This window comes from Nicotiana tomentosiformis, chromosome 3 (assembly GCF_000390325.3).
Source record: "Nicotiana tomentosiformis chromosome 3, ASM39032v3, whole genome shotgun sequence".
NCBI lineage: Eukaryota > Viridiplantae > Streptophyta > Magnoliopsida > Solanales > Solanaceae > Nicotiana > Nicotiana tomentosiformis.
The window spans coordinates 141,334,414-141,362,180 of NC_090814.1; the positions used below are offsets into that span (position 1 = coordinate 141,334,414).

At 32.9% G+C, this 27,767-nt stretch overlaps 1 protein-coding gene and 3 long non-coding RNA genes across 4 annotated transcripts; 1 reads left to right on the forward strand and 3 right to left on the reverse strand.

Annotated features, from left to right (window-relative positions):
- Positions 1 to 3,001: 3,001 nt before the first annotated feature.
- On the reverse strand, positions 3,002 to 3,577 carry LOC138906896 (uncharacterized). Its single transcript, XR_011414522.1, has 2 exons — positions 3,466 to 3,577; positions 3,002 to 3,341 (listed from the first exon to the last, which is right to left on the reverse strand). It is a non-coding gene; the product is annotated as an uncharacterized lncRNA (long non-coding RNA).
- Positions 3,578 to 3,663: 86 nt separating this feature from the next.
- LOC104089067 (uncharacterized) lies at positions 3,664 to 5,220 on the reverse strand. Its single transcript, XR_011414523.1, has 3 exons — positions 4,210 to 5,220; positions 3,868 to 4,146; positions 3,664 to 3,789 (listed from the first exon to the last, which is right to left on the reverse strand). It is a non-coding gene; the product is annotated as an uncharacterized lncRNA (long non-coding RNA).
- A 3,608-nt stretch (positions 5,221 to 8,828) lies between these two features.
- On the forward strand, positions 8,829 to 11,301 carry LOC104089055 (transcription factor DICHOTOMA-like). The gene is made up of 3 exons (XM_009593876.4): positions 8,829 to 9,231; positions 9,517 to 10,642; positions 11,018 to 11,301. Exons 2-3 carry the CDS (start codon positions 9,650 to 9,652, stop codon positions 11,063 to 11,065), a joined length of 1,041 nt encoding a protein of 346 aa, XP_009592171.1. The 5' UTR covers positions 8,829 to 9,231; positions 9,517 to 9,649; the 3' UTR covers positions 11,066 to 11,301.
- LOC138907240 (uncharacterized) lies at positions 9,856 to 19,915 on the reverse strand. The gene is made up of 2 exons (XR_011415038.1): positions 19,791 to 19,915; positions 9,856 to 10,217 (listed from the first exon to the last, which is right to left on the reverse strand). It is a non-coding gene; the product is annotated as an uncharacterized lncRNA (long non-coding RNA).
- Between the last annotated feature and the right edge of the window lie 7,852 nt (positions 19,916 to 27,767).

Below are 27,767 nucleotides of genomic sequence, written 5' to 3' on the forward strand. Positions count from 1 at the left end.
ACTTCAAATATTATTATATTTAAATAAAAGTGTGTTAAAATGGTAATAACAATGACCTTTCTTTTGAAATTTTTGAATGTTGTCATAGAATGCTGTTCAAAAGTGGTTAAAAATGTTGGTTAGTATCATGGGCGGCTCAACCTTATCGGAGACCTAAAGCAAAATCTTAATAAGAAACCTTAATATATATATATATATATATATATATATATTATCTAATGAACATCGTTTTTAAAAAAAATTAGACAAGTGAGGATGTAGAATTTTAAAAAATGAGAACTTAGTTTTATAAAATACAGAAAATTAAATGAATTTAACGTTGATTGCATCACAACTGAAATGGGAAAACCCAGAAAACATAAGTGACTCTTTTTTTTAGTAAGTCCCTTTCTATATTTGGTAACAATTCAACTTTAGATTTTTTTTTACCATTAATGAGATGATTTCTAGCCCAAAAACTTCAATAATATATTTAAGATTACAAGTTTCAAAAGCCTTCATTTATTTCATAAAATTCATGTCCAGTCAAACACTTTCATATAAATTGGGACGGAGAGAGTATAATTTATGTAAGGAAAATAAATAATAAGTTAGATTATTAGATATAGTTACGTGACCAACTAATGAATAGAGAAATATAATTAAGTAAAAAAGTAAAATAAGATTGACAGAAAACTATTTTAGTTATATTAATTAGAGGAAGAAATCGAGTTATTAAAAATTAATATGACAATAAAGAAATAAATTTATCAATAATAAAAGATAATTATATAAATAATATACTACTATATATTGAGAATATTAGTAATTTTGGGATCCTTAAATTTTTGGGGCCTAAAGTAAGTGTTTCACTTGCTTTATGGTTGGGCCGCCCCTGGTTAGTATAAAATAATATAAAAAGTAGGTCCCGACGTATTTTCTTAATAAATGGTGCAAAATAAGTCATGAAAGTGTAGAGTTTTTTCCTTTTGTTTATAAAGATCAAAAGAAGAAAGTGGAAAAGTCAATTTTGGTATAGAGAGAATCGGCACATGCAATTGTTTGATAACTGCTCAATGTATATAAGGTACACGTCACATGAGAAAAAATGCAACTTGGAATATTAATCACGCTCTAATTTTAACTAGCAATATTAACAATTTTGAGGGATCAAAGTTGTCCGCCAATAAATAATGTTGTTTTATAAAGTCTTTAAGTCAACGGAACATATCCTTGCTATGCAAACGTCCAAGAAAAATAAAAATACGAAAAAGGGGGAAAACAAAAATATGGAAAAAAATTAAAAGGAATAGCTAAGATGACAATGATTAAACTATAGTTTGTCATTATGCTGCAAATTATCACAACGGATAGCTGTATTTGTAGTCTTCTTGTAAATGGGTCTTTTTTCTACAGAATCGTACCATAGCACAAGAAAACAAAGGAAAATGCTATTTGCAAATGAACAACTACTGTGGTGACATACATATATAGGCGCACAAACTCAATCGACTAACTCGATAAAATTACTAACGCCTTATTCTACGTGAGTTAGTCGATTTCGATTAGATTAGATCGTCCGAAAAAAGAAGAGCAAAAAACCTAACACATTATTTTTTTCCTCTCCTTTTGTATAAATGAAATCCACAACATATATATGCAATGATATATGAAAATAGTTGGTGCAGCTCTAGTACTGTTGTCTGGCATTTTGTTTACAAATTAAAGTTCAATTATCACCTAAATTATTGCATGATTATTTTAATAATTCTATATTTAATAGTCAAAACATAAAGAATAGTCAGGTTAGATTGGAAAATTTTTTGAACTTCTGAAAATAGTAATAGCACTGCCAATTCACGTCGTATTATTTTCCTGGAAAGAAAAAGTTACTTGGAACCTTCTCTCTCACAATTAGCTCAAATAAGTATATCAAATCGTTTTTTTAAATTTTTAGCCATACGACAATGTCTACTGTTTTTTATATGTAGTTAATTATAGTTACTATAGTTTTTCAAAAGGTTGAATCAAAATTATATCTTTATAGATTTTGAAAAAACAGTTAAATGCACACACGAATTTTTATAAACTTATCCATTTAAAAGCAAAATTCAGAGATAAGAAATTGTTTGCCAATAATCAAACCTCAAATCAATTCCAAATCAAATGCCACCTTGTCAATCATTTCTTATATGTTCTAGAGAAAAAAAGGAGCTAAGTATTTATAATTATACACCATATAAATTGGGAGATATAATTACTGATCATTTCCTATTCTGTTTCTAATCTTGATGCCGACGTCATTTTTTATTTACCGTTTGGTCGTTGTTTGACAAGATAGTTTTGGCATGCGCATGGAAAGGAACATGGACTTTGGCCAGTCTTCAAAACATGAATGTAAAACAAAGCACTACTAGAAAATGTCAAATTTTCAACTATTAAATCGGTCGGAAATAAGTGGTCAGAATATAGATGGTCGCAAAAAAATTTCGACCAAAACGGTCGGAAATTTGCGACCAAAACAGTCGCAAAGAGGAAAAATCTGGGTGACCGGCTAAAATTGTCTTTTGCGACCGAAATGGTCAGTAATTTTGCGACCAGAACAGTCGCATATTTAAATTAAATAATTAATTATTTCGTGCCAGTTCCGACCGTTTTGGTCGGTGATGTTAATAATTAATTTAAATTAAATTCGAAATTTCCAACCAAATCGGTCTTGGAAAAATTAAAATTAAATTAAAAAATAAATAATTTTTCCGAGCACTTCAGTCATAAATTTGGGAATTCCCAGTTAAATTTTCCGACCAAAATAGTCGGAAATTCTAATTTTTTTTCAGTAGAATTCTGTTGCATTTTAAGCTACACCACCTGCAATTCAAAACTAATCAATCAATCAATCATTCATCCTAATATGTGTCACAATTGCTCAAACAATTAAACACAAACCATCAAATATCAAACTACCAATCTATACAACACTTTCAAATAAGTCTAAACACATCTATTATAATACATTAAAGTATAAAAACTTCAACCATGTGGCATTCAAGTATAAAACACACAATCCAAGTGTAAACCCAACCAAGCCGAAACCAATAAAGTCTAAATTCATATTACATTCAAAATTACTACCGATCATCATCGATTTCAGTCTCCTCATTGTTAGATTCTTCCATCCTAGGTTATTTTTCATGATTTGCCATGAATGTCCACATCATATTTATTGTTTCTTGAGCATTATTCCATTGTTGAGACAATTCATTGATTTGCGTACGCATTGTCTCAATTTCTTATGGTGAAGAAGAAGCATCACTAAATAATGCGGCTAGACGACGGCTTCACTCCAATCCCGTAGATTCTACCTTTATTTATTTTCATGAGAAATAAAAATAATATATTTAAATGAGTAAGAGAAGAAACATTCAACTTGTACAAAATAATATTAAAACGAAGTCATATCTAAAAATTTACTAAAATATTTTATACCTTTATTTACTTCTCCGGCTGCTTGTGTCCATATCGAAGTCATATCTTCGGGCGTCGACTGAGAATCGGGCTGAGTTTGTTGCCACTCCTCCATTCTTTTGTGATACCCTTCCTGAAATGTTGTTGACAAACATTATATAAACGAATTAATCTTAATCAAGAATAAAGGCAGTATTGTTAGAATCTTACATATGTCTCTGATGCACGCAGTTCGATCCATGCATCTCTTGTACCGTTCTTCTTCTTCTTCTTCTTCTTCTTCTTCTTCTTCTGTGTCTCCTCAAAGACGGTTGCACGAGACACATCTTCCTCATGTGCCTTTTCCTTTCAAAATCAAAAATATGAGTTTATTACTTGAATCTCATATAAGTAAAGCTAAGTAAAATTTTATAAATAACTTACCAATCTCAATCGATGGGCTGCAAGGCTGATTGAACCTCCGGTGTGTAATGAGCCACCCTTACTGGAGGTTCTGTTTGCCTTCGCCTTTTCACTCGTCTGCTTTCATTCTTCGGTATTCCACTTCGCCAATAGTTGATTCCAGATATCTTGGCGCAACCACAAAGACCTGCTCCCACCTTTCCGAGCAACAAAGTGATTATCTTTAATCCTGTTCTGAGCTCTCTTCTCAAAAATTTCATTCACCAAATTTTCATGCTAAGGCTGCCATACACACTTAGTCTGCAATTAAAATAAATTTTAGACGAACACAATAAATAGTATATAAATTATATTTATTCGTACCTTAAATTGAAACCACATATTCAATCCGATTTGGTATGGAATCTCTCTTTAGGAATTTCACGGCTCATGGAATGGCTTCATAGCTTCCACAACTATATGTGTGGCATGAAAGGATGGCAAAAACCCGCACTATATGTAAAATAAACATTCATTAAATATATGTAGATCTTTATTCTAATAATTAAAAATTTAAAAATTACTTACCCGTCCCCATAGGGTACGATAATCAATCGATGCATATGATCGTACTCTATAATCAAACCAGGATACTGTTTCCGTGAAGGAGCAACTGAAACAACACTAGTAGATGGGGATGCAACCGCCTGAGATCCTCCAATATCAAGTCTAGAAATACTATGAGTAGATGATGATGGAGATGATAATGGAGTGAATGATGATGGAGGCACAAAAGATGGACCATCATGCCCGTCCTAGGATGGAATCAATGGTGAGCCATCATGCTCACTAGCAGTGAAACAAGGACTCAAAGGTGAAAAATTAGGCGTGGGCATAAATTTTATGGTAGTGGAGGCTGAGGCTGAACCACCGTTGGCCGGCATCGAATAATACTGTACTGTGCTAGCGGGGGAGGGGGGAGCTCTGAAAAACTCAAGCGGTGATGCATTCGTCGACCGAGAAGGACGAGAAAAACTAGGAGGGGGACTCATCCTAGGCATGTGTGGAGGAATGCGATCACTCGTGGATGGCAAAGTATTTTTCTTCTTCTTATTTAATCAACTTTAATTTTACAATCATTTACTTCACTATTGTTAAAATCATACTAGTTATATCACATTTCATAAGTTTACCCACGAGTTTCATTGTTATCAAACAAAAGAAATAGTCGTAATTAACAGTTATTTAAACTATTTCAACATATAAAAATTAAAGAATTCAAATAGAATATAAAAAATAAGGCATTTAATTTAAAAAGCATAATTGTTTAATATAAAGTAAAAGAAATTCAAATATTTGGGATCTACAATAACAATTATGCAAAAATAATTGACTAATCTACAACAATAATTTAATAATTTAATGGATGAAAATGATAATAGATTTCAATTAAGCTTAATTCCATGAAAGTCAAAAAATATTTAAAAAGCTAGGAGTTAGACATATTGTCAAAAGTAGTCTACTAGCACTAAGAGTTTTAATAGATTCTTCATACTTTCTCCTCTTAAAATTAGTACCTTCCCCAATATAATCAAATGGGATGAATTGCTATATATGTAACAACTCTACAAATTAGTTAGTAAAATTATTTAGTAAATTTATCCCCAAATTAGTAGGTCATATACCAACATATAACTTTAATTTAGCAACATATAACTCTAAATTACCAACATATAAGTTTAACATATAATCCTAAATTACCAACACTTAACTTTAATTTAGCTACTAACAATAGTCATAGATTTACTTTAGCTAGCTAACACCAATCAATTTTAATTTACAACCAAACTAGGAGCAATTAAACAAAATCAGCGTATTTAAAAAAATAAAATAACAAAGGAGGGTGAAGGAAACCTACTTGGCAGTGGAGGGTCGTCGACGGAGTTGTAACGGGCCGACGTTGCCGGTGATTATATATATATATATAAGAGACAGAGTAAGATATTATTGTCCTGCAAACCAATCCCGTAAAAGTTTTTTACTAAGAATAGAAATTGGTTCATCTGCTAAATTTTCCGAGTGCAAGCTAGGTGCACTGTATCCAGGCTGGAAGGACAAATAATGAACAGTACACCTTAACTATGTGTTTAATAGGATTCTGAATTTGGATACAAATACAATTAAAGAGCACAAGAAAACGAGGCAGTAGTAGATGAAAGACTACCATGAAGGTGGTAGTAGAATGGTAAGTGTACTCTTCATTCTTAATTAGAGGCGGACTCAGAATTTTTAGGCGATGAGAGTACGGTATTCTATTCAACTAATGTCCCATAAAGATTTTTAGTATTCAAGTGTCAAGTGTTTTAAATTAACCATTTTCAAGGTAATATATATACAATATATAAAATTTTTGCCCAACCTTACGGGGTCCGGTGCCCCCTCACTATAACACAAAGGTCCTCATCTATTCTTAATCATAGGTTTCAAAGTATTAAGTTTGAAGTCGCTTTTGATAGCGAGCACTTTAATCTCCAAAATGAAACTTCTCCCCTCGCGAATTTCAATTAATTAATCCTACAATGGATAACTAATACCAGGTGAAAAAGAAAAAGCAATAGATGAAAGAATAAGACTTTTTTAATTGCTTTTCCTTCTTTTTCAATGGAAATGAAAGCACTTGATATATAAGGGTTATGTTATATATGCTCTCACTGTCACCCAACCTTAAATGGTACATTATCCATCATCCTTTTTTTTGGTTCATAGTTATCTAGACTTCTGAAAGCAACCTCATGAAATCAACCCCTTCAATTCGACCATTTATTGTGGTTCTCATAATAATGCTAGACAGTCTAAAATTCTAAAATAGGACAGCCCACATCCCCCCTCCACCCCACTCTCACTACTTCTTAGGACTTGTGAGCGGGGGGGGGGGTTGAGTACAGGGGGTAGGCATTTGCTAAGGCGGCATGCATATATGGAAAAGAGAAGTTAGTGGTTTGCAAAGATGATTCTTTTCAATTGTGGAAAAGGGCTTACCATATACCTAACAATGAAGAAGAGGGTAGATGGATAATAATAACTCAAAAATAGAAAGAAGATAGACACGTGGGCTCAATAGCTAAGGTTTTAAGGGAGGTCTTGTGAATATCATTAGCAAGTACATGCAGTATTATCACCGAAGACTGTGGAGTCTGATGGAATATTCTTCTACTATACTCTTTTTAAATTTTAATTCAGACTTTTTTTAAATAAAGAACTCTTAACGTAGAAAGCACTTTACCCTTTAGTAGATCTATTCATCGAAGTCTGAATTAATCGAATCAGTAATTTTTCATACCGAAGGTGTAAACATTTTGAAAGAAGGTAGACGAGGGCTCAATGGATAGAGATTTAAGGGAGGTCTTGTTAACATCAATAGCAAGTACAGGCAGAAATACCAGTGATGAGTAGGATTGTTCAAAATCGAACCGAAACCGTTAACTGAACCGACGACTTATAGGTTTATTGATATCGGATTATCGGGTAATGGATGGTTAACGAATTGAGATTTTATAATTAACGGATTAACGGTTTGAGGCGGATTACTCAATTTTCTTATCGGGTAAATCGTTAACCGTTAAATTTTTTTATATTTACACTTTTACCTCTATGTATATAAAATACTATTGAAACCCTAAATGACTAAATCCTTAATTTCTATTTTCTAATTCTCAATTGTCTACCGCCACCAGAGGCAGAGAAATCGCCAGTCTCGTCTCTCTCTTGAACTGAGAAATCGAAAAATCGAAATCTCAATGATTAATACGTATATGTCTGAATGAGTAGTCCTGATGGTATTAAAAATTTGGTTAATACGTGTATGGCAATATGAGTTGTCTTGAAGATTCTTCAATTAAAAAAATACCATTTGGTTAGATCTTAGATGGTATTAAAAATTTGGTATTGATTTGAAACTGTTTGGTATTGATTGAATGATTGTTAAATTTTTTTTAATTTGGTTTAGCCGATAAGCCGCCCGATAATTGTTAATCTGATACCAATCCACCCGTTGTCTTATTGAATGACTAGTGAATTACTATATTTATAATTCGATAACCGTTAAGCGTAATTATCCGCGCCCGATCCGTCCGATAAGCACCCCTAGCAAGAAGTGTGGTGGAAGAATTAAGATTTACCCTAATGAGATTTCAAGATTGAATCATGTGAGTAGAATTTTTTTTAGTAGGAAGCACTTTACCCTGAATTAAACAAATAGCTTAATATGGCATAACAGAGGTGTAAGAAAATGAAAGATGGACAAGTGGCTCAACGGCTAGGGTTTGAAGGGATCGGAGGTCTTGTTAACATCAGTGGCAAGTACAATTAGAGTATATATGCTACTCTAATAATAGTTATATGTTAGGCTTCAAACATTAAAAAATATCTCTATCACTATCTCTCAACTCACCATATAGACTTGGCACAAAGTCATGCTGATGGAAAGAGAGATAACTTATAAGGGGAATAAAAACTTATTGGGGATAGAAAGAGTGTCCAAGGAGCTAGAGGGGGGTGGGGTTGCTGTTTTAATTGTGGAAGAGATAGGTTTCTCTTTTTAGTGAAAGCGACATATATAGCTAGACTGAGAACCCTGGTCAAAAGTTGCTTTTGCCTTAACGTTTCTAAAGGCCTGACTGGCCATCTTCTCCTCTCATTCCCTCGACCCTTACTGTTCATATACCCCCAAATCGGAGGTCTCATTTATCCATACTATGGTTTCTTACTGTTGTCTTCTTCTCTGAAATGATATTGCTCGTCGATCTTGGACTCGGCCACGTGTAACTTCAGCAATTAGGGTGACTCTTAGGTCTAGTTATGTGAATTCAACTAAACAATTGCTTTCCACTCAATATATATATATATATATATATATATATATATATATATATAAAATAGACTTAAAATTCTGGATTCGTTTTCATAAGGAAAGAGGAAAAAGAGGCAGAAAACCTCTTATTTCTTCGTTCTTCCTCTTTGGAGTTTACGCTAAAGGGAGAAAGCTAACATGCAAGCTCTTAAGGTTTGATATTTTTTTTTGTTCTTTCTCTTTGGAGAGGAAGAAGTGGTGGTTGAAGACTTGAGCTAAGGAGGGAAAGAAGGTTTTTTTTGTCAAACATCTGTCAGTTGCTATCACGTGAACTGAAGGGGCACAATTAGAGAAGTCTATGTGATTTCACTTCCCATAAAATCAGTTCTAACTACAACAAGTACTAAGAGTGTCCCCTCCATTTTCTTTCTTTCCCCCAATTCCCTTTCATACTTTTAAAGCTTAATTCCACAGCTAGAAAAAGAAGCCTTTCTTTTTCTTTAGAGGTATTTAGCTAAGATGGAAGGACAATATTACAGCTCTCTTTGTCTCTGCAGGTAACAAACCATTGCCTGTCTTTCTCAAGCTCCAGTATTTCCAGCTATCTTATAATGCTTAGAGTACTCCCACGAACACATTATAGCCACTAGCTACATATATTTTTGTAAAACCACACATTAATTTAGCTGTCATTCTCAACCAAAAAGCTATGTTATCATCAACATTTTGACAAATTACCTAAAATTATCCTTCCCCTCTATCTCTCACTTTATTATGCACTTAAAAAGCTATGTTGTCTCTCTCAAAAGTCTTAATTAACCTTGTTTTGCATCTTGCTGCAGCTAGCTAGCTTATTAAATTGACAAACTCAGAAGATGTTGTGGTTCTTTCAACTTCAATAAAAAGCTAAGAGTAGTACTTGTGCTTGTATATCCGTCCTTCTCAAGCTCTAGTCCCACTTCAAGCAAATTAAAAATGTATCCGTCAAGCAACATCTGTAATTACAACCCCAATATTTCCTCCTCAAATAACTTTTTTCACATTCCATCTCCTAATTCTATGCAATATGAACACGAACTTTTCCAATATTTCCATGACCATCATCTCCTTCAGCCCCAACAACAACAACAACTACTCTTGACTACACCTGATCATTACATGGCAGCAGATTCCAACAAAGATACCGTAATCCGTAGTACTATTAATCAACTGGAAGGTCCTAAAGAAGTTGAATTACAAGGCAGCTTCAAGAACAAAAATGGTGCAAATAAGAGAGCTGTTGCTTACAAGAAAGATAGACACAGCAAGATTAATACAGCTCACGGCCCTAGAGATCGAAGAATGAGACTTTCTCTCGATGTTGCTCGCAAATTTTTCAATTTGCAAGACTTGCTTGGATTCGATAAGGCCAGCAAAACTGTGGAGTGGTTGCTTACCAAGTCCAAATCTGCTATCAATGAGCTCGTCCAAAGTACTGCTACTGGTGCAATTAGTACATCCTCTACGACATCCGAGTGTGAAGTGATATCAGGAATTGATGAATCTACAACCACTAATGATATTCAGAAGCAGCCAAATAGAAGTGAAGTAGGGGAGAAGAAAAAGGCTAATAAACTAGCTCGTAGAGCTGCATTTAATCCAGTGGCAAAGGAATCAAGGAAACAAGCTAGAGCGAGGGCAAGGGAGAGAACAAAAATAAAGAAAAGCCTTTTAAATATTGGTGATCAGTCTATGGCGGCTGATGATTTAAAACGATTAGGATGTTGGAGTCCTTTTGAAACAGGTGAAGAATCAGGTATTCAAGGCTATAGTACTAATCATCAAGTAGAAGATCAACACACTACGAACCACGAGGAGCATCTTTTGGGGACTAAAGAGAATGCTGATGGCAGTAATTTGGTTGTTACTGGCAACTGGAACCCATTTACTGTCTTCAACTATCACCACAATACTGAAATTTCTCACGAGGTAGGTTTTACACTTCGTTTGAATCCAAGATTTATTCTAGATTCTGATAAAAAAAAGGATCGTCTCCGGTGCACAAAACATCCCGGTTTTACCCTATTTATAGAATTTTGTGGTTATATATATATATATATATATATATATATGGTGTAAAAATATTGTGGGTTCAATTGAACTATTGCTTGACTATTACATCAACCGATGACTATAACCACATAAGAAGAGAACTTGGAGAAGAGAACTTGGAAAGATGACATCCAGTTAAGGTTTAGAGATTCATGAGTTCTAAGCCAAATTCTTTTAGTACTTGGTTTTAAATATTCTCATCAGCTTTATTTATTTACTTCTTTATTTTCGTTATATTTTTTCTTCCTGCAGCATCAATTTACAAACTTCCAGTTTTCTGGGAAGTTTTGGGAAGTTTAGGACAAGGAAGTTCAATGAGCCACCTCTTGTTGATTTAGTGCAACTCAACCAGAAGAAGGCTATTTGGTTCTCTTGGTAATGTAAAATAAATTTGTCTAGCTATTTCATTTTGCGTATTCTATGAATAACTTGTTTGAAAATAAACTGATCTATTTTTTCTTTTAAGTCATTCCAAAAATGTAATCAAAATTAATTTTGAATTTTAGTGGGGAACATGAACCGTAACTTGTTTAGTATTGATGTATAGTTAATTAGTTATATCGATAATGTAATTAAACCACCTAAAAACACCAAAAAGAGAATAGTACTCATGTATACTAATCAATAAAGATGGGATAACCGCCACTTGAAAGTTCCATACTTTGATCATTTCCTGCTTAATCAATTTTACAAAATCTCCCAGTTTTTCTTTTTCAAACTAATCATAAAATTTGGTCCAATTGACTTTATATCAACATAGTGTTATCAACATTATGGGAACAAACTTTTTGTGACGAAGCAGCAAAATCACAAAACACTCCATGCATTCTGGTGTCTTATGGATTCTATTTACATATTTCAGTTTTCTGCTATTATAGTAATTAAGATTCAACAATCTAATAGAAGACGTTCCAAAGATTTAATTTAACTTCTCTACACGTAACATCTGCTTATATATTACGAGATTGACAGTACTCGATATATCATCAACGAGAATCATATAGTATGTTATTATTCGAGAACATAGAAACCGTCAACATATGGGTCCATGTCACTGTTATAATTGAATTCAGTCCTTTAAGTTACTTTGAATTCATGATTAATGCACACTACCTAGTTTACATGATTCTCTACTCTTATTTGCCTTTTCATTTTGGAAGCTGTAAGCAACTTGCAACTTCTCCTAACAAGTTATAGCAGAAATCTAACAATGCATGAGAAACCGACCGTAATACATTTATTGATTAACCATGTATTTAGCTTAAATATAGGAAGAGTGAAGCTAAGGTGAGACTAGATTGGGAAATGCCTAAATGCAAATAATTCAAATATCCAGGCTTATTAGCAAAGATGATTGAAATAGAGAAGTGTCACTAGAATGTCATGTGATAAAAGAATATATACCTGCCAGAGTAAAAAACAAGTTTTATTGAACAAATGTAAGACTAATATTATATGAGAGTGAATGTTTTGGCTTTTAAAATTCAACATATCCAGAAAATGAGTGTTGCATAAATACGAATGTTAAAATGGATGTACCTACATTCTCTTAAAAGCTACGTAAACCTAGCGAAAAAATAGGGTACAATGAAAAACAAATTATATTGGCAATATCAATTACTAGTGAGGTTAGGTTTTAGTCATACTAATAAGTTTACTTTAGGTTCAATTTTTGCAATGCATCATTTAGACTTGTTAGAGATATATATGCTAGTCGAAAATAAAAAGAATTTCTAGCACTGGATCAACTACGATAGGTTTTGTAATATATGAACCGATCTGACATGGTTAAATGGAGTAACATGAACAATGAAGCTCATATAGCCGACCCAACTTACTTGGGATTAAGTCATTGTTGTTATCGTATTTAGTTATAGGCATAAAGTAAAGTCTACTATACAACACTAAGATTAACTTAATTTAGTTGGTGTGCAATCAAAATCCCATATTGGTGGTTGAAAAAATTGAAAAACTATATATATGTTATAAATAATATTAAGAGTGAATGTCCATATATTATGAAGTTACTTTGGAGCATATTAGTTAGTCATGAACTAGTCTAGTTACTTGGCCACCAAGCAACTCTATTATAAATATGAGACTTCTCTACTCATTTGAATAACATCATCAAGAAAGGATCTAGTATTCTCTCTCTCTCTAGATTCCTCTTGTTTTACTTTATTTTATATTATTCCATAACACGTTATCATCACGAAGTTCTAGTCAACTGAGTTGTTATGATGTTGCCAACGCCAATAGCGTTATTTAATGTTAATAATATGGTAAGAATGATGATCTGGTATAAGGAGTACAATGCCAACATATATTCGGCCATCACGGTTAACCTTTTCTAATCAATTTTCAAGTTTCCTATTTATGTTTTCATACATGAACAAAATTATTTTACGGAAGGTTTTTCTTGAAAGTTCATCAAGTCAGCCAAGGATTTTTGGTGTAAAGAACAATAAATATTTTTTCTATAACAAGCACTATGTTTCTATGTGTTAATATTAAGAAACACAAAGTAAAGATTTTTGAGAGAGCTCATATTTTTACTTTCTATTTTATCACATATCTCATCCATCTTAAAGTGGGTTAATTATCACAAAGGACATGTAGATTTTAATTGATTATGTGTTTTTCTATATTTGCTTGATACTTTTTATTTGATTGAGTTACGTCAATGAAAGATCGTATATGCAAATTAAATTCAATCGCCACTAATAGTGAAAACCCGCCCCAAAAGTCTAAAATAAGACATGATGCTACCGTGGAGGTATGAATGGATATGGACGTGGTAATTGACGAAATTATAATCGTCATCATTGTGGTAATGAGACCAATAATAGTTCTCAAAATAATCATTCACTTTGTGAAAGTGATGTTTGCCATTGATATGGCATGAGATTTTATAAAGCACGCATGGATTATTATGTTTCATTCCTGAAGTGAATGTGAATACAATGTGATAATCATTATAAATACATATTCATTCTTAAAAGAATATGAACGTGTTAGTGGTAGTGAATATAACACACTCATCCCTAGAAGGGGGTTTGAGATGTAATAAGAAAATAATGTCATTATTATGGTATGAATGATCATTGGTCACATACCTATTGTACGACAAAATATTTTGGCAATGTGATCATTAAAGGACAACAATAATGCAAGAAACAGATCTTGCATCTAATTTTGACCATGATCATAATGGTATAACTTTCTCTTTAAAAGAGATATTCAACATATAAATGTAGATAAATTTATAGTAGTACAAAATTAATTGAGAGCTTTGGAAGAGCCAATTATCACTATTTTTGAGGAATAAAATTGATTATCAATAAGGCATTATGTTGTATTAAGTCTCAAAGAAACTTATTGAAATTCTAAAGTATTCGCGAAAGCGGTTGGTTATATTGAGACTATAAATAATGAGAAAATTTAATATCTTTATATTACTACAACTGTAGCAAGGTAATATGTATATGAAAACTACCTGCTTTATTGCCTAATTTGTACTACACAAATAAAAGATTACATGACATAATAAACTGGATGTTTATTGATATAAAAACCCATGTCATAGCAAATTGGGAGTTTAATTAACAATTGCACATGTCATGATGTGAACTTGAAGTTTACTGATACATACAGTTTTATTAGGCATGGCCTATTGAGCAATCTTGATATACGTATGATGTGCAAAAATAAATGAGAATTCTCATAGGTAAGTGTTGAAGAAGATTCTCTATGAATTCCCTTGTGTTGCTTGTTCTCGCGATTATTATACCAACTAAAATTGGGATTGAATCCATTGAATTCTGAAATTTATCAAAGGTGAATATGGGCCCATTCACCTGTCATGTGAACTTTATAATCTATGAGATGGTTACATGTGTGTTTTTATTATCAACTCACAACTTGAATGCCAGGTTTCTTTTTTTCAAAGAATTCTGAAATTTATCAAAGGTGAATATGGGCCCATTCACCTGTCATGTGAACTTTATAATCTATGAGATGATTACATGTGTGTTTATTATCAACTCACAACTTGAATGCCAGGTTTCTTTTTTTCAAATTTTCTATTCAAGACAGTTCATCTTGATAAGTTGGTTTACATCATATCAATAAGTTGGTTTACATCACAATTGGTTTAGCAAAATGATTTATTGAGTGCCTCCACTTAATAACTAAATTATTTCTTATGAGAACAACGTTATCTATATCAGTTTGATATACGTTATATACAAAAGTATATTACATTCTCCCTTCACAAGTGGTTCAAGATTAGGAATCAAATAATTCCATATTATTATTGTTGATGTGCTATGTATATTTTGATTAACACCATAACGCACAAAGATGGGTTCTCAAAGTTGAGGGAGCAAGTTAGTTATTCTAACATGAGGGGGAGACAATATAAACATTTGAGAAAATGTTACGTGGAATGAATTATCATTTTTACATTTAGATCATCGAATAAGATAATATTAACTTGAAGTTCATAAAACGATAATCCATCTACAATATATTGCAAAGTATGCCAGACTCATTTGTTGACCCAAAGAAAGTAACTATATTCTCACTACAAATGCTCTTATTAGAATAAGTTATTGAATGATAAAGTCTATGGAACTCCCGAAGCAGATAGACAAATCGGTACCAAATAAAATTCTTGATAAAGAAGAGGAGCAAAAGCCTTAAAAACGATCATAATAAAGAGGCAAGTGCTCTAGAAGAGTACATGCCAGAATATTTCATAAATCCCCAGGAAGTGTTTAGGTACCTGAAATGAATAAAGATATCTCCTTGTTATGTCTGTAGGAAAAAATGTTGGAACCGATGTAAAATGTTCGTCTAAAACCGACAAATTATCATAAATATTCCCTGTTGCAATGTGGGTCACGAACCTAATATATCCCATTTAAAATTTTTTGGGTGCGTAGTATATGTGCCTATATCACAGCCATATCGCACCAAGATAGGCCCCAAAGAAGGTTGGGAATATATGTTGGGTTTGAATCGCCTTTCATTATTCGCTACCTCGAAACATTAACGGGAGATTTGTTCACTGCTCGACTTGCAGATTGTCGATTCGATGAGGCATTTTCCCCAAAATTAGGGGGAGAAAATGGTGAAACCAAACGAGAAATTTTGTGAAAAAATCCATAATTATTTCATCTTTATCCATGTGTCTCTATTGTGAAAAAGAGGTACAAAAGATTATTCATTTGTAGAAAATAACAAATCAAATGCAGACGCATAACGAAATCACATATCCTTGCAGAGAATGTTCCAATCCGTATTAATATCCCGTTGGACAATGTTCTAGTGTCATAGCTAATGAGTCAAAAACACGCCTAAAGCATGGCAGACCAATGGGTTCTAAGGATTGAAATCCTAGAAAAAGAAAAAAAAATAATCAGGATGACACTACGAATAAGTCTCATGAAGAAATCCATGATTTAACCCATCTTGAGAAAATCACTGAGCCTGAGACTCAAGAAAATAAGGAACTATCGATAAATCCAATTGATATTGAGACGAATTTGAATTGATCGGATATAGTGGTGGATTATGTCTTTGCTTATAATGTTGCATCTAGCATTATGAAAGATAGTGAGGATTTTGAACCTCGATCTATTGGAGAATGTCGACAAAGACGTAATTGGCCAAAATGGCAAGAAGCAATCCAATCTGAGTTGGATTCACTTGCGAAACGTGAAGTTTTTAGGCCTGTAGTCCTGGTGTCGATTATGAAGAGACATATTCACCTGTTATGGATACAATAACATATCGTTATCTCATTAGTTTTGCTGTCCATGAAAAGCTTGACATGCATTTAATGGATGCGATTACAGACAAAGACGTAATTGGCCAAAATGGCAAGAAGCAATCCAATCTGAGTTGATTCACTTGCGAAACGTGAAGTTTTTGGGCATGTAGTCCAAACACCTAAAGGTGTTAAGCCTGATGGCTATAAATGAGTCTTTGTACGTAAGAGAAATGAGAAGAATGAGGTACAAAAGATATAAGGCTCGCCTTGTTGCCTAAGAATTTTCATAGGCCTGGTGTCGATTATGAAGAGACATATTCACCTGTTATGGATACAATGACATATCGTTATCTCATTAGTTTTGTTGTTCATAAAAAGCTTGACATGTATTTAATGGATGTGGTTACAGTCTGCCTTTTTGGCACACCTGATAACAAAATATACATGAAAATTCCCGATGGATTTAAAATGCCTGACACACATAACTCAAAGTCTCGAGAAAGGTTTTCAATCAAATTGCAAAGATCTTTGTATGGTCTAAAGCAATCAGGTCAAATGTGGTATAACCGCCTTAGTGAATATTTATTAAAAGAAGGTTATATAAATGATGCCATTTGTCCATATGTTTTTACAAAGAAAACGACATAGGAGTTTGTTGTACTTGTCGTACATGTTGATGATATAAACCTTATTGGAATTCGAGATGAAAGATCTCGAAAAGACAAAATTATGTCTCGGTTTGCAAATTGAACATTTGGCAAACAAGATTTTTGTTCATCAATCTGCCTACACAGAAAAGGTATTGAAACGGTTTTGCATGATGGAGGACATCCATTAAGTACTCCGATGGTGGTTCGATCACTTGAAGTGAATAAGGATCCGTTCCGACCTCAAGAGAAAAATAAAGAGTTTCTTGGTCCTGAAGTACCATATCTTAGTGAAATTGGTGCACTAATGTATCTTGTTATTCATGAAACAAGTCGAGAATGTGTGTGGTTGAGGTCTATAATACATCTTATCCTTGAAAAATGTGGTTTGAAGTGTGACAAACTACCCACGATTTTATATGAAGATAATGCAACATGCATAGCCCAATTGAAAGGAGGATTCATATAAAGGGATATGACAAAGCACATTTCACCAAATTATTTTTCACACACGATCTTCAAAAGAATGGTGATATCAATGTGCAACAGATTAGTTCAAGTGATAATATGACTGATTTGTTCACCAAATCTCTACCGACGTCAACCTTCAAGAAGCTAGCGTACAAGATTGGGATGCGAATGCTCAGAGATATCAATTGATGCTCTTATCAGGGGAGTTAATACGCGTTGTACTCTTTTACCCTTACATGTTTTGTTCTATTGGGTTTTCCTTGCAAGGTTTTAACGAGGCAACCAAAATGCGTATTATTAAACATGTGTACTCTTTTTCCTTCACTAGAATTTTTTCCCACTGAATTTTTCCTAGTAAGATTTTAACGAGTCACATTATCTACTAATGGACATTCAAGAGGGAGTGTTATAAATAATATTAAGAGTGAATATCCATGTATTATGACGTTACTTGGTCACCAAGATTGGTTACTTGGCCACCAATACTAGTTACTTGGTCACCAAGCAACTCTATTATAAATATGAGACATCTCTACTCATTTGAATAACATCATCAAGAAAGGATCTAGTATTATCTCTCTCTAAATTCCTCTTGTTTTACTTTATTTCATATTATTCCATAACAATATATAAGTTGTAGTGATACTATTAATGATGTGAAGACTTTTGAAGAAAAAAAATGTGTAGGTTTGGCATGCAGTAGATAATATCACTTCATGTTAAGAGTATCTTTGAGTTGACTTAGCCCAACAACTTGTATTAGAGCCGATAATTTGACAGGAGGAGTATGGAGATGACGGAATGCTGAAGTTGTTTTTAACTACTTTTACCCTGCCAAAGGTAGCTTGGAGACTCACGCACACAAGAAGAAGCTAGTTCTGGACTTCGGTGGCCATAAATGCATGGTAATGTAGGTGGTAAATAGTGAATCTTATTAAATTATCATGTGGATCATTATAATGATTCGCATGGAACTTAGTTTGAGGCGGTGACATGTGAATCGTGATGATGGGTCACGTAAAATTAATTAGTTCGAGGGGGACATTGTTAGATGTGCGAAGTAACACAATATTAAGAATATCATTAGGAGAGTTGAGGCCAAACAGTAACTCAGCTTGAACCATATATAGAAGATGTTTCTCTTTAGACTAATCCATCAAAATTAATTTCCATAATTTTTTAAGTCGCTGCAGTCCTTTTGTTTTCAGCAGAGTATTGTATTAAGTAAATGCCTTAAGATCTTGTTTCTGCGAAATCAAATAATTCTCCATATCAACATCTGATGTAATTATAGTGCTTAATTAGTTTCTTTACGACTTATCATCGTTGCCAGCATCATTACTATGATTCTTTTATATCCATTTACCTACTTATAGTACAACCTGGCAAGATGAGTGGCCAAGAGAGTCTAACTATTAGTTAGTTCTGAGCTTTGAGAAATGGCATTATGTTCTACTCGACCATAAAGATAACAAATGCAACTCTTCATTTACGGCTCAAAAGTCAAAGAAGAGGATAATGTTGTAATATTATGGACGATTTACTAGGTTACATTCATCGTATTTGATCCTACTAGTAAGAAGTCATATCTGAGGAACACTAATTAATCTCCTACTAGAATGGAATTATAGTGGCTTTTCCACTATTCCTAGACGGCATTTTCAGGTAGGAAACAAATATTAAGATATGCCGTTTACTTCAATTAAGATATGCTATCATTACATAATTTAGTTCCTACAAAAGCTAGCCTTTCTCAAACTAATCTTCACTACCAAGTGATTAATATTTGTTTAACTATATATCAGGATTACAAATAAAGCAGAAAAAACAAGAAACTCAAATGTCACATAAAAGATGGATTTCTAAGTTATATGAACTCAAATCCATTGCTCAAAGATTTTAAAATGAGAAAGACTAGTCAATTTATAAATATATGGGTATAAAAATTCCACAAAAAGCATGAGATTAATAATTTTCTCTAATTTTCTTCTACCATAGTTTTAAATAGATTAATAAACAGATAAATTTTGGACGAAAATGCTCCAAAATTTAACAGAAGTTAATTTCTCATGGCAGACATTGTTCCTCAATGATCGGTACTGGATTAATAAGCAAAGAGAAGAGCACTCACAAAAGGAATAGATCAGGATAAATGTGGCTGGCTTCCAGGACCAAGAAAGTGATAGGACCCTGCAAATGATTGCTTAATGAAAATAAAGGTTGAATGGAAGTGAGGAAGAAAGAAAGGGGAAAAAGGTATTGTGTAGGTTAAATGAACCAAAAAAAGAGATGCACAAAAGTGGGGAACATAGGAATAAACCATACAGGAGCGGATCTATAGCCTCAATTATGGGGCCGTGAACTCATGTTTCCTTCGAAAAACTAGGTATTTTATGTATATATTTTCTAAAATTCGTCCAATATTATATATTTGCATCCATACTCCATAAAGATTCAATGATGCACTTGGTTCAATACTTAATTATTTACTCAAAGAAACAAGGATCAATTCTCACTTTACATTTTTTTCTTTCCTATTTTTTATGGTGCACTCATTATCTAGATATCTTAGATCCGTCTCGAAACCGTATCCTCTTAAGTTATAGATTACATTCCAAAATGATTATCTTCTTTCTCGATGGCAAGACTCTCTAAACTAATTAGCTATTGATAAGCGCCTTTACAGGAAAAAAAAATTAAATCTCCAATATAGGATATATGCCTGCACTAGAAATTAAAACGGGAAAAGAGCTAGAATTATATATTTAAACTACGGGGTGTCACAGCATTTCTTAATTTTAGTCGCATGCAATCCAAAAATTGTTAATTTAGCTTAGGCCGCCGTCGCCCGTCAGTGATTAGGTCATCCGTTGTTATATGTTCTCTTCCTTTCTTCTTAACAAGTGGCGACAAATACTACTTAAAAGATTTTATATATGTTATGTGTATATACTTAATCCAATTCAAACAAATAGTGTTGCACACATGATACCAGAAAAGAAATCTACCTTTTTGTCCATGGGACCAAAGACTTGAACAACAATAGTCTCTAAAGAAATTTTTTGCCACGCGCCACATCTTTAGCTGAATGGGGAGGACTCGTCATTCCAACTTGAGCATTATGTATCTAAATAATGAATTCCTCTGCTATTTAAATTAGGTAGTAGTAGTACTAGTAGTAAATGTTAATTAGCACAACAGAAAGGAAAAAAGAAAGAAGACAGAAACGTCAACACTTCTAGCTAGAACTTTGCTTATTGTTGTGTGTCTGTATGTTGCTCTATTGCCAATAATTTGCTTCTTTTTTTCTATGAAAAAGTTCCTAAGCTTACATAAATCTGCACGCCGATTTTACAGCCAGGAAAGGAATTCTAAGATTCAATTATCAAATTTCTAGTTCATCTCTTCTTTTTTTTTTGTTTTCTCAGTCGATATTCAATAATCAGACCCCAATTAATTTGAATTTGCATCACGTAACGCCTATTAAAGAAAAAGCGTTTTCTACCTTATTTTTTTTAGTTGATCTCTTTCATTGCTTAGGGACAGTGGTGCTACTCCCCTGTGCCACAATATATAGGTTATTCATTTTAAGAAAAGAATCTCTTTCCTTGTTGGCAGAGTGTCGGTGCCCGAAAAGAATGCAGCCGTTAGGCTAATGTCTATTTCCAAGCAGACATAGCAACAAAATGGAGTACAAAATTTTGTTTGAAACATCGGACAATTTCTTTAATAAAATCCACCTAGTTAAAAAGGCGTTTAAGTTTAATTTTATTTTATTATAAAAATAGAAATTATTGAAGTGGCATGAGAAATTCTCAAATTTTTAGTTTATTAACTTCCAAATGGAGTTTCATTTTCTGCGTTGCGTCCAAAGGTGTGGTTTAATAATCAATAAAGTAGGTTGATAAGATAAATTTTTATGTTAGTTAAGTGTGCTTTTTTTCCTTATTTGTAACTGTGTCAGTACCTTCGTGTAATATTGCACAGAACTTAATTTGTTACTGAGGCAAGGCCACGTCCTCCTCATGTGTCATTTACTATTATCAATGAAAGCCCAGATATACTGGGAGCTTTATATAAAAATAAAAATAAAAATTAAAAAAAGTGGGTCGAGAATCATGAGATTTTAAGTTCAAATTACAGCGGAGTCAATATAATAGTAGGTGATTTCTTCCTTCAGTTCAAGCCTTGAGGCGGACAGAATTATTCGACACCTGTATTGGTGAAAGATAGCAAATACTTTGTGGAACTAGTCGAAGTGGGCGCACAATCTTACCCGGACATCATGGTTATAAAAATAATGAAGCACTATTTTTTAACTTCCACTCCATATACATTTCTCCAACTTCAACCAAATATTGTTGTCTGCTAAATAGGGTGGGTTCACCAATTTCTAGCAGAGTGCAGAAGCACGAAGACATGATCATCTTCTCAAAAAAGAGTGTCGACTAATTGATGAAAGTATCATAAGCCATGTGGTAAATGGTCATAGTACAGACCATTTCCAGTCAAAATAATGAAGATATGAAGGAAAATGTTTCAAACCGGCGGCAAGTACTACGTACTGTTCTTATTCACCCTGGTCCCCATCCTAAAGGTGGAAGCAGCAGCTAGGGCAGATTAGGTTTTTTGACCTAGGACTATTTGGTGTTAATTCTTCCAACTAGGGTTTCTGTATATACACGTGCGCTGTTTATCGACCCTTCTTCCTGAATTCTCTCCAAATATAATTCCTCAGATAGCTTTTCCAGAAATTTCTTAGTAATTTTGTTGAAACCCTAGGAAGAATAGTACTTATTAGATCTACTAGAAACCTAGATAAAAGATAAGTTTCCGCTCAGATTCTATGGAGATCTAAGGGTGAAAATGGCATTATTAATTGCCTAAAGCATTTCAGATCTGTTTTGGCTTAAAGCAGAAGCATCTGAAACTGTACCTGGAGAACCCTATATATGCCAAGTACCATGATTATACCACAGGGTATTTCCAACTTTTTTTCTGATGTGAGAGTTAAAAAAAGGATCAGATGCAAAATTATCTTCTTGACTTTGTGTATAACTAGATTACTAGATAATTTACAACCCTAAACTTAATTCAACCCCTAAGAGAGAGAAAAAAGGTAGGCATAGAGGAAAAGATGAGAGAGAAACTGCGCTACAGTTGCTGGTCCAGATCAGAGGAACATTTTTCTTCTGTTCAGCTAATAGACAAGAAAACATCAAGGGCAATTCGAAGTTTCAAACAAACAAGGAAAGGAAAATAGAAGTGAAAACAACCCTACAGCAATGGAGGAGTATTGAGATCTTTCAACGCTACTAGTTTGACGCCTGAAAAACCCTCAACTGAGGGAGCGCTGGGGAGGGTACATAGAAAAATGACCGAGTGGCCTCATGGAATTTTTATTCAGAATCGAACCCGAGATTTTTAGTTAAAAGTGATAGGTAGCATCTCGGCCACATCTTTGATGGTAACAGATGGACATTCCTACTTGTGACTTATAGTAAGGCAAAAATAGAAGTTCAAATCCCACTTAGGGACTGAAAACAAAATCACATAGTGATCCAAATCCCCTTTTCCCTTATTTCCTCCCATAAATTGCGCGAAGAATATTGAATATAATTTTTTTCATAAAAAAGTATTATTTAAAAACTTATATGACTCAAAGAAGCATGTAAATAATATTATTTTATGAACATATAAATACATTCGATATTAATACATTCAATCCAAATTCTACTTATTTTTCTTGAATTACAATTGTGTTATTTATGTACTTGAAGAAATCGAAAAACATTCTGGATAAAGTTTGTATTTAAAAATATCTATCATCTTTTTATTTTGTTCATGAAATTGTAGATAATATTATTATATAAATCCGTCAAACACATACTTGACCTGATTGAGATAAAATCAGATGACGACACGAATGGAGAAGTGGCACACACAGCCAATAAGAAGAAGCATAACACCTGAGATCGCCAAGGGTCACGCTTGGGTCAAATTAAAGGATCAATCACTTCACTTTATTATTTCATCTCATCCTCTATAGATGTCAAGTACACATTCCTTTTTCTTTCTTTTTTTCCCGTGGTTTAGTTAGTGTAACGCATTATAGCCCAGCAAAATAATTGAATAAAAAACTTGTACCAAATGTTGTCTAATCCTAGAGGACCCTTATCCTCTGTCGCTATTTTGCATCAGTCTTTAAGAGACGAATACTAAAGGATATGAGAGATGCCAACATTCCCAAAAGCGAATTTAACAAACAAGTTTTGGCCAGGGCACCCTTTTAAGATATTTTTGTGCTTCAGCAGAGACACAAACACTAACGTTGCTGATATCTTCTTCATCACTTGTTCATTATCTCGAATTATTTTTCTCTTGTTTTTCAGAATCACGATTTTCACTAAAAAGAATACAAATATAAAGAAGTAAACAAACAAACAAACACCTTTTGGGTTATATAAATAAAATTTAACATTTACTATATGTACATAAAAAATAATTTTAACATTATATATACAGTATAGTTTTACGGCAAAGGGATTCGGACTCTTAACTCCGCCATTGTTTTCATGTGTACGTATTACTCTAGTACTGTTGCAGACATTGATATCAATATTCGGTTGGCATCTTTTGGCCAAAACATGACCAAAATTCCCTGCTTTATTAACATGACGCTTAATAAGATTGATGTGCTAAAATTATTTTAAAAAGCTATAGTTGTAAGTCCCATCATTAGTAATTGGTATAGCAATATAAATAGAATGGGAATAATGAAAAGAAAAGGAAAAGATTGTTACATGGCTTGTTTAGGATGGAAAAGAAATAGGGATTGAATTGTTTACGCGGAAAAAATAAAAAATAAAAAATGCTTTCTTTTGATTGAGAGACTTCGAGGGCATTCCATCATGTGTTCGTTTATTTGTCTTAAATAGCAGCCTGGTCACGGTCGATTCCACTTGGGTCTTCTACAACTCCCAGATCTAAATTCGACCCAATTTCAAATAAGAAAATGTAAATGGGCCAAAGGCCAGGTCGTGGTATCGGGCCGCCTGATGTTCCTTGTTTGAAAATCCATTGCATATAATTTGGTCGTTTAGTAGTAGTATATTACTACTATTTTCGTAATTATAAGTATGATTTAAAGGAGAAAAGAGTTGTAATTTAATAGTTTCAACTTTACTTTGCACTAAATGTTGATCCAAGTCACATCAACGTACCTCTTCTTGTTTTTACTTCCCTTAAGTCCCACTTATTCTCCCCAAACAAAAATAGTATAAAAGAAAAACGGGGTATGATACAGAGTGCTGAAAGTAGAATTAAGAATAGCTTTAGGTTCCTAAAAGAAGCAGAAAATAAAGACAAGAAAATCATGAGAAGTGATTAAGACTGACCTGAAATCATATGCTCATTTACCACTCTTTCTATCAAAATACTTCCATCTGCCAGCTGATGAAAATATAAAGTACTAAGGAACACAAAACATTTAGAAAGAGCTTCCAAGATCTTCTTTCACATTTAAAAACATCTAAGATAATATTTTGCTGTGCGGCATTTTCTGCTATTACCTTATATATTTTGCTTGACATAGTACATTCTCAATATTTTTGTCAAGAGCAATTTATGTGGCTCATTCTTTCGGTCCATGCACGTTTCTCCATCTGCTAGTGAGAAAGCGAGAAGCTGTTGATGAAGGAATAACGTTGAGAGGAAGAAACAAAAAATGCTGGCAACTCCAAAAGAAGTGTAATATATCATAGGATACGACCACAGAGAAGAAGTAGCTAGCTAAGAGGGACGTAATTTACGGGAGACAAGAGACGTGTGAAGAGAAGCTAAAGAATAGAGAGACAAATCCCCAAAAGAAAGATTGCATCAATCACCCCTGTATAGCACATCATTTCCCCCCTGCAACCCTCTTTGTATATTTCAACGGGAGCACCAAAAAGTTATTTTCGCGTCAATTATAAGATACCGGTTCAAACCATGAAAATAGTCATTAATACTCGTATTAGGGTAAATTCTCGAGGTGCGACCCTTCCTTGACCTCGAATCCTGCCGGAGTACAAAATGCACTATTGTGCACAGGAATGTCATTTTACTCTCTTGCAAAAACATTATACAATAGCTTCTTTTGTCTTCCTTTTTCTCTTCGTTGTTTCTTTTTGTTACATAATACCACTCTATCCATCTCCTTTTATGTGAAGGTATTACAGTTTCGAGAGTTAAGCAGATTATTTATATTACGTTTTTTCTCAAACTTCTTTAAATAATATTTCAAAAATCATTAGCCATGTTGACTTGTACTAGTGTTATTCATGTTGTTTACAAATATGAAAACATTATTTCACAACATATTTTGCTCTGATTTGGCCATAGATTTTAGCTACTTTTTTTAAAAAAAAGAAATAAAAGCATTGTTTGATCATGGAAATATGATCGATTTCTGAAAAATAAATTATAAAAAATTTCAAGTTCTCAAAAACTTATTTAGGACAGTTTCTGGGTAAAATTGTTTTTTCACTCACAAAATTTCAATTTATTTTCAAATAAAATACATGTCCAAACACTTTAAAAATTATTCTTTAATTATTCAACCTAATCTATGGTCAAACGCTGGCAAAGTATTTATACTTCAATTTACATAGAGCATTATGTGTTTTGAACCTAGTACTGTGAACTCTCGCATGAATTATGACATTGGGAGTACTTTTCTTTAGGATGTACGGGTAGGGGAAAGATTTAAAGGTTGAGAATCGAACCTTGTGGAATACTTCAACAGCTTTTCATTCATTTAATTAGTACTTTTCCTCTTGCTTTAAGCAAGCTTCTCTGTTCATGCATTTATTAATTTTATTTATGTTTTCCTGTAATATGGAGCATTATAACCAAGTTGATTCAGGATTTTAAATCAATAAATTCAAATTACCATAACGTGCACTCGTTTTTTTTTTGTTTTTTTTTTTTTGTGACAATGATGCAAGCTCACAATAAATATGTATTTTTTAAAAATCTTAACTACATGTATAGTTTAAAACTAAACATATAATGCAACACGAGACTTAGCCCGTTTGGCCAAGCTTCTCAAGAGGTTAGAAATATTTTTTTTTTAAAAGTATTTTTTTTTTCTAACTTGAGATATTTGGCCAAACTTTTTTGGAGAAAAAAAGTGTTTTTAGGAAGAAACAGAAACAGTTTATGAGAAGCAGAAAAAAGTAGCTTCTTTCCAAAAGCAGAAGCAGAAACAATTTTGACTTTTCTTCTTACCAAGAATACCCTTAACAAAATATAGTACATACCAAAATAACCGTTAAACCTAATACTTAGGATATTAATGTATACATATTTCTTATTATTTTTAGGATAGCTTTCTAATATATAGTGACTTTACGGGTGAATGCTTTAATATTTGTTGAATAATTTTTAATATATTTAACTTATATTAAAAGAATTAAGTATTTTTAAATTTTATTTTCATATTTTACTTAAATAAAATGAAAAGATTTAATTATTGCATTATAATAACAAATTTTTGAAATTATTTATTTACTTATAATATTAACTATTAAGTAAATATACTCATGTCCTTATTCGTAATTTGATACTTAAAAACCCTATCTGAAAAGCTTGGCCAAACACAAATTATTGCTCAAAAGTGATTTTCAGAGTGATTAACCAAACACAAATTGCTTCTGTCCAAAAGTACTTTTTTCAAAAGCACTTTTGAAATAAGCACTTCTCAAAATAAGCTGATTTCTCCAACTTGGCCAAACAGACTATTGATCTATAAAGGAGATAAAGAGATCAGTTTCGGGATATTTTCAGTAACGATTCAAGGATATTATTTACTACTCTTTCCTTTATATTTTACTAATATAAAAGGTATACGATCTTATCCTTTTTTTGATGGTTGGAAATGGGGTATTGTTTGACCAAAAAGTATAATTTTTGGCTACACTATTAAATTTATGTAATAACGGGTTAAATCTAGTTAATGATAATAACTCTAGATGCGAATCTTGAAAACGTGTGTGAGATGAGACATATCCAATGAAGTGTTGACAATGATAAGCACAAAATATTCATAAAGTATGAGCAATAATGG

What these genes read in the sequence shown, in the direction of transcription:
- LOC104089055 (XM_009593876.4), top strand. Translation starts at nt 9,650, where the DNA reads ATGTATCCGTCAAGCAACATCTGTAATTACAACCCCAATATTTCCTCC. An exon ending in ATACTGAAATTTCTCACGAG is followed by an intron (nt 10,643 to 11,017) that starts GTAGGTTTTACA and finishes TTCTTCCTGCAG; the next exon opens with CATCAATTTACAAACTTCCA.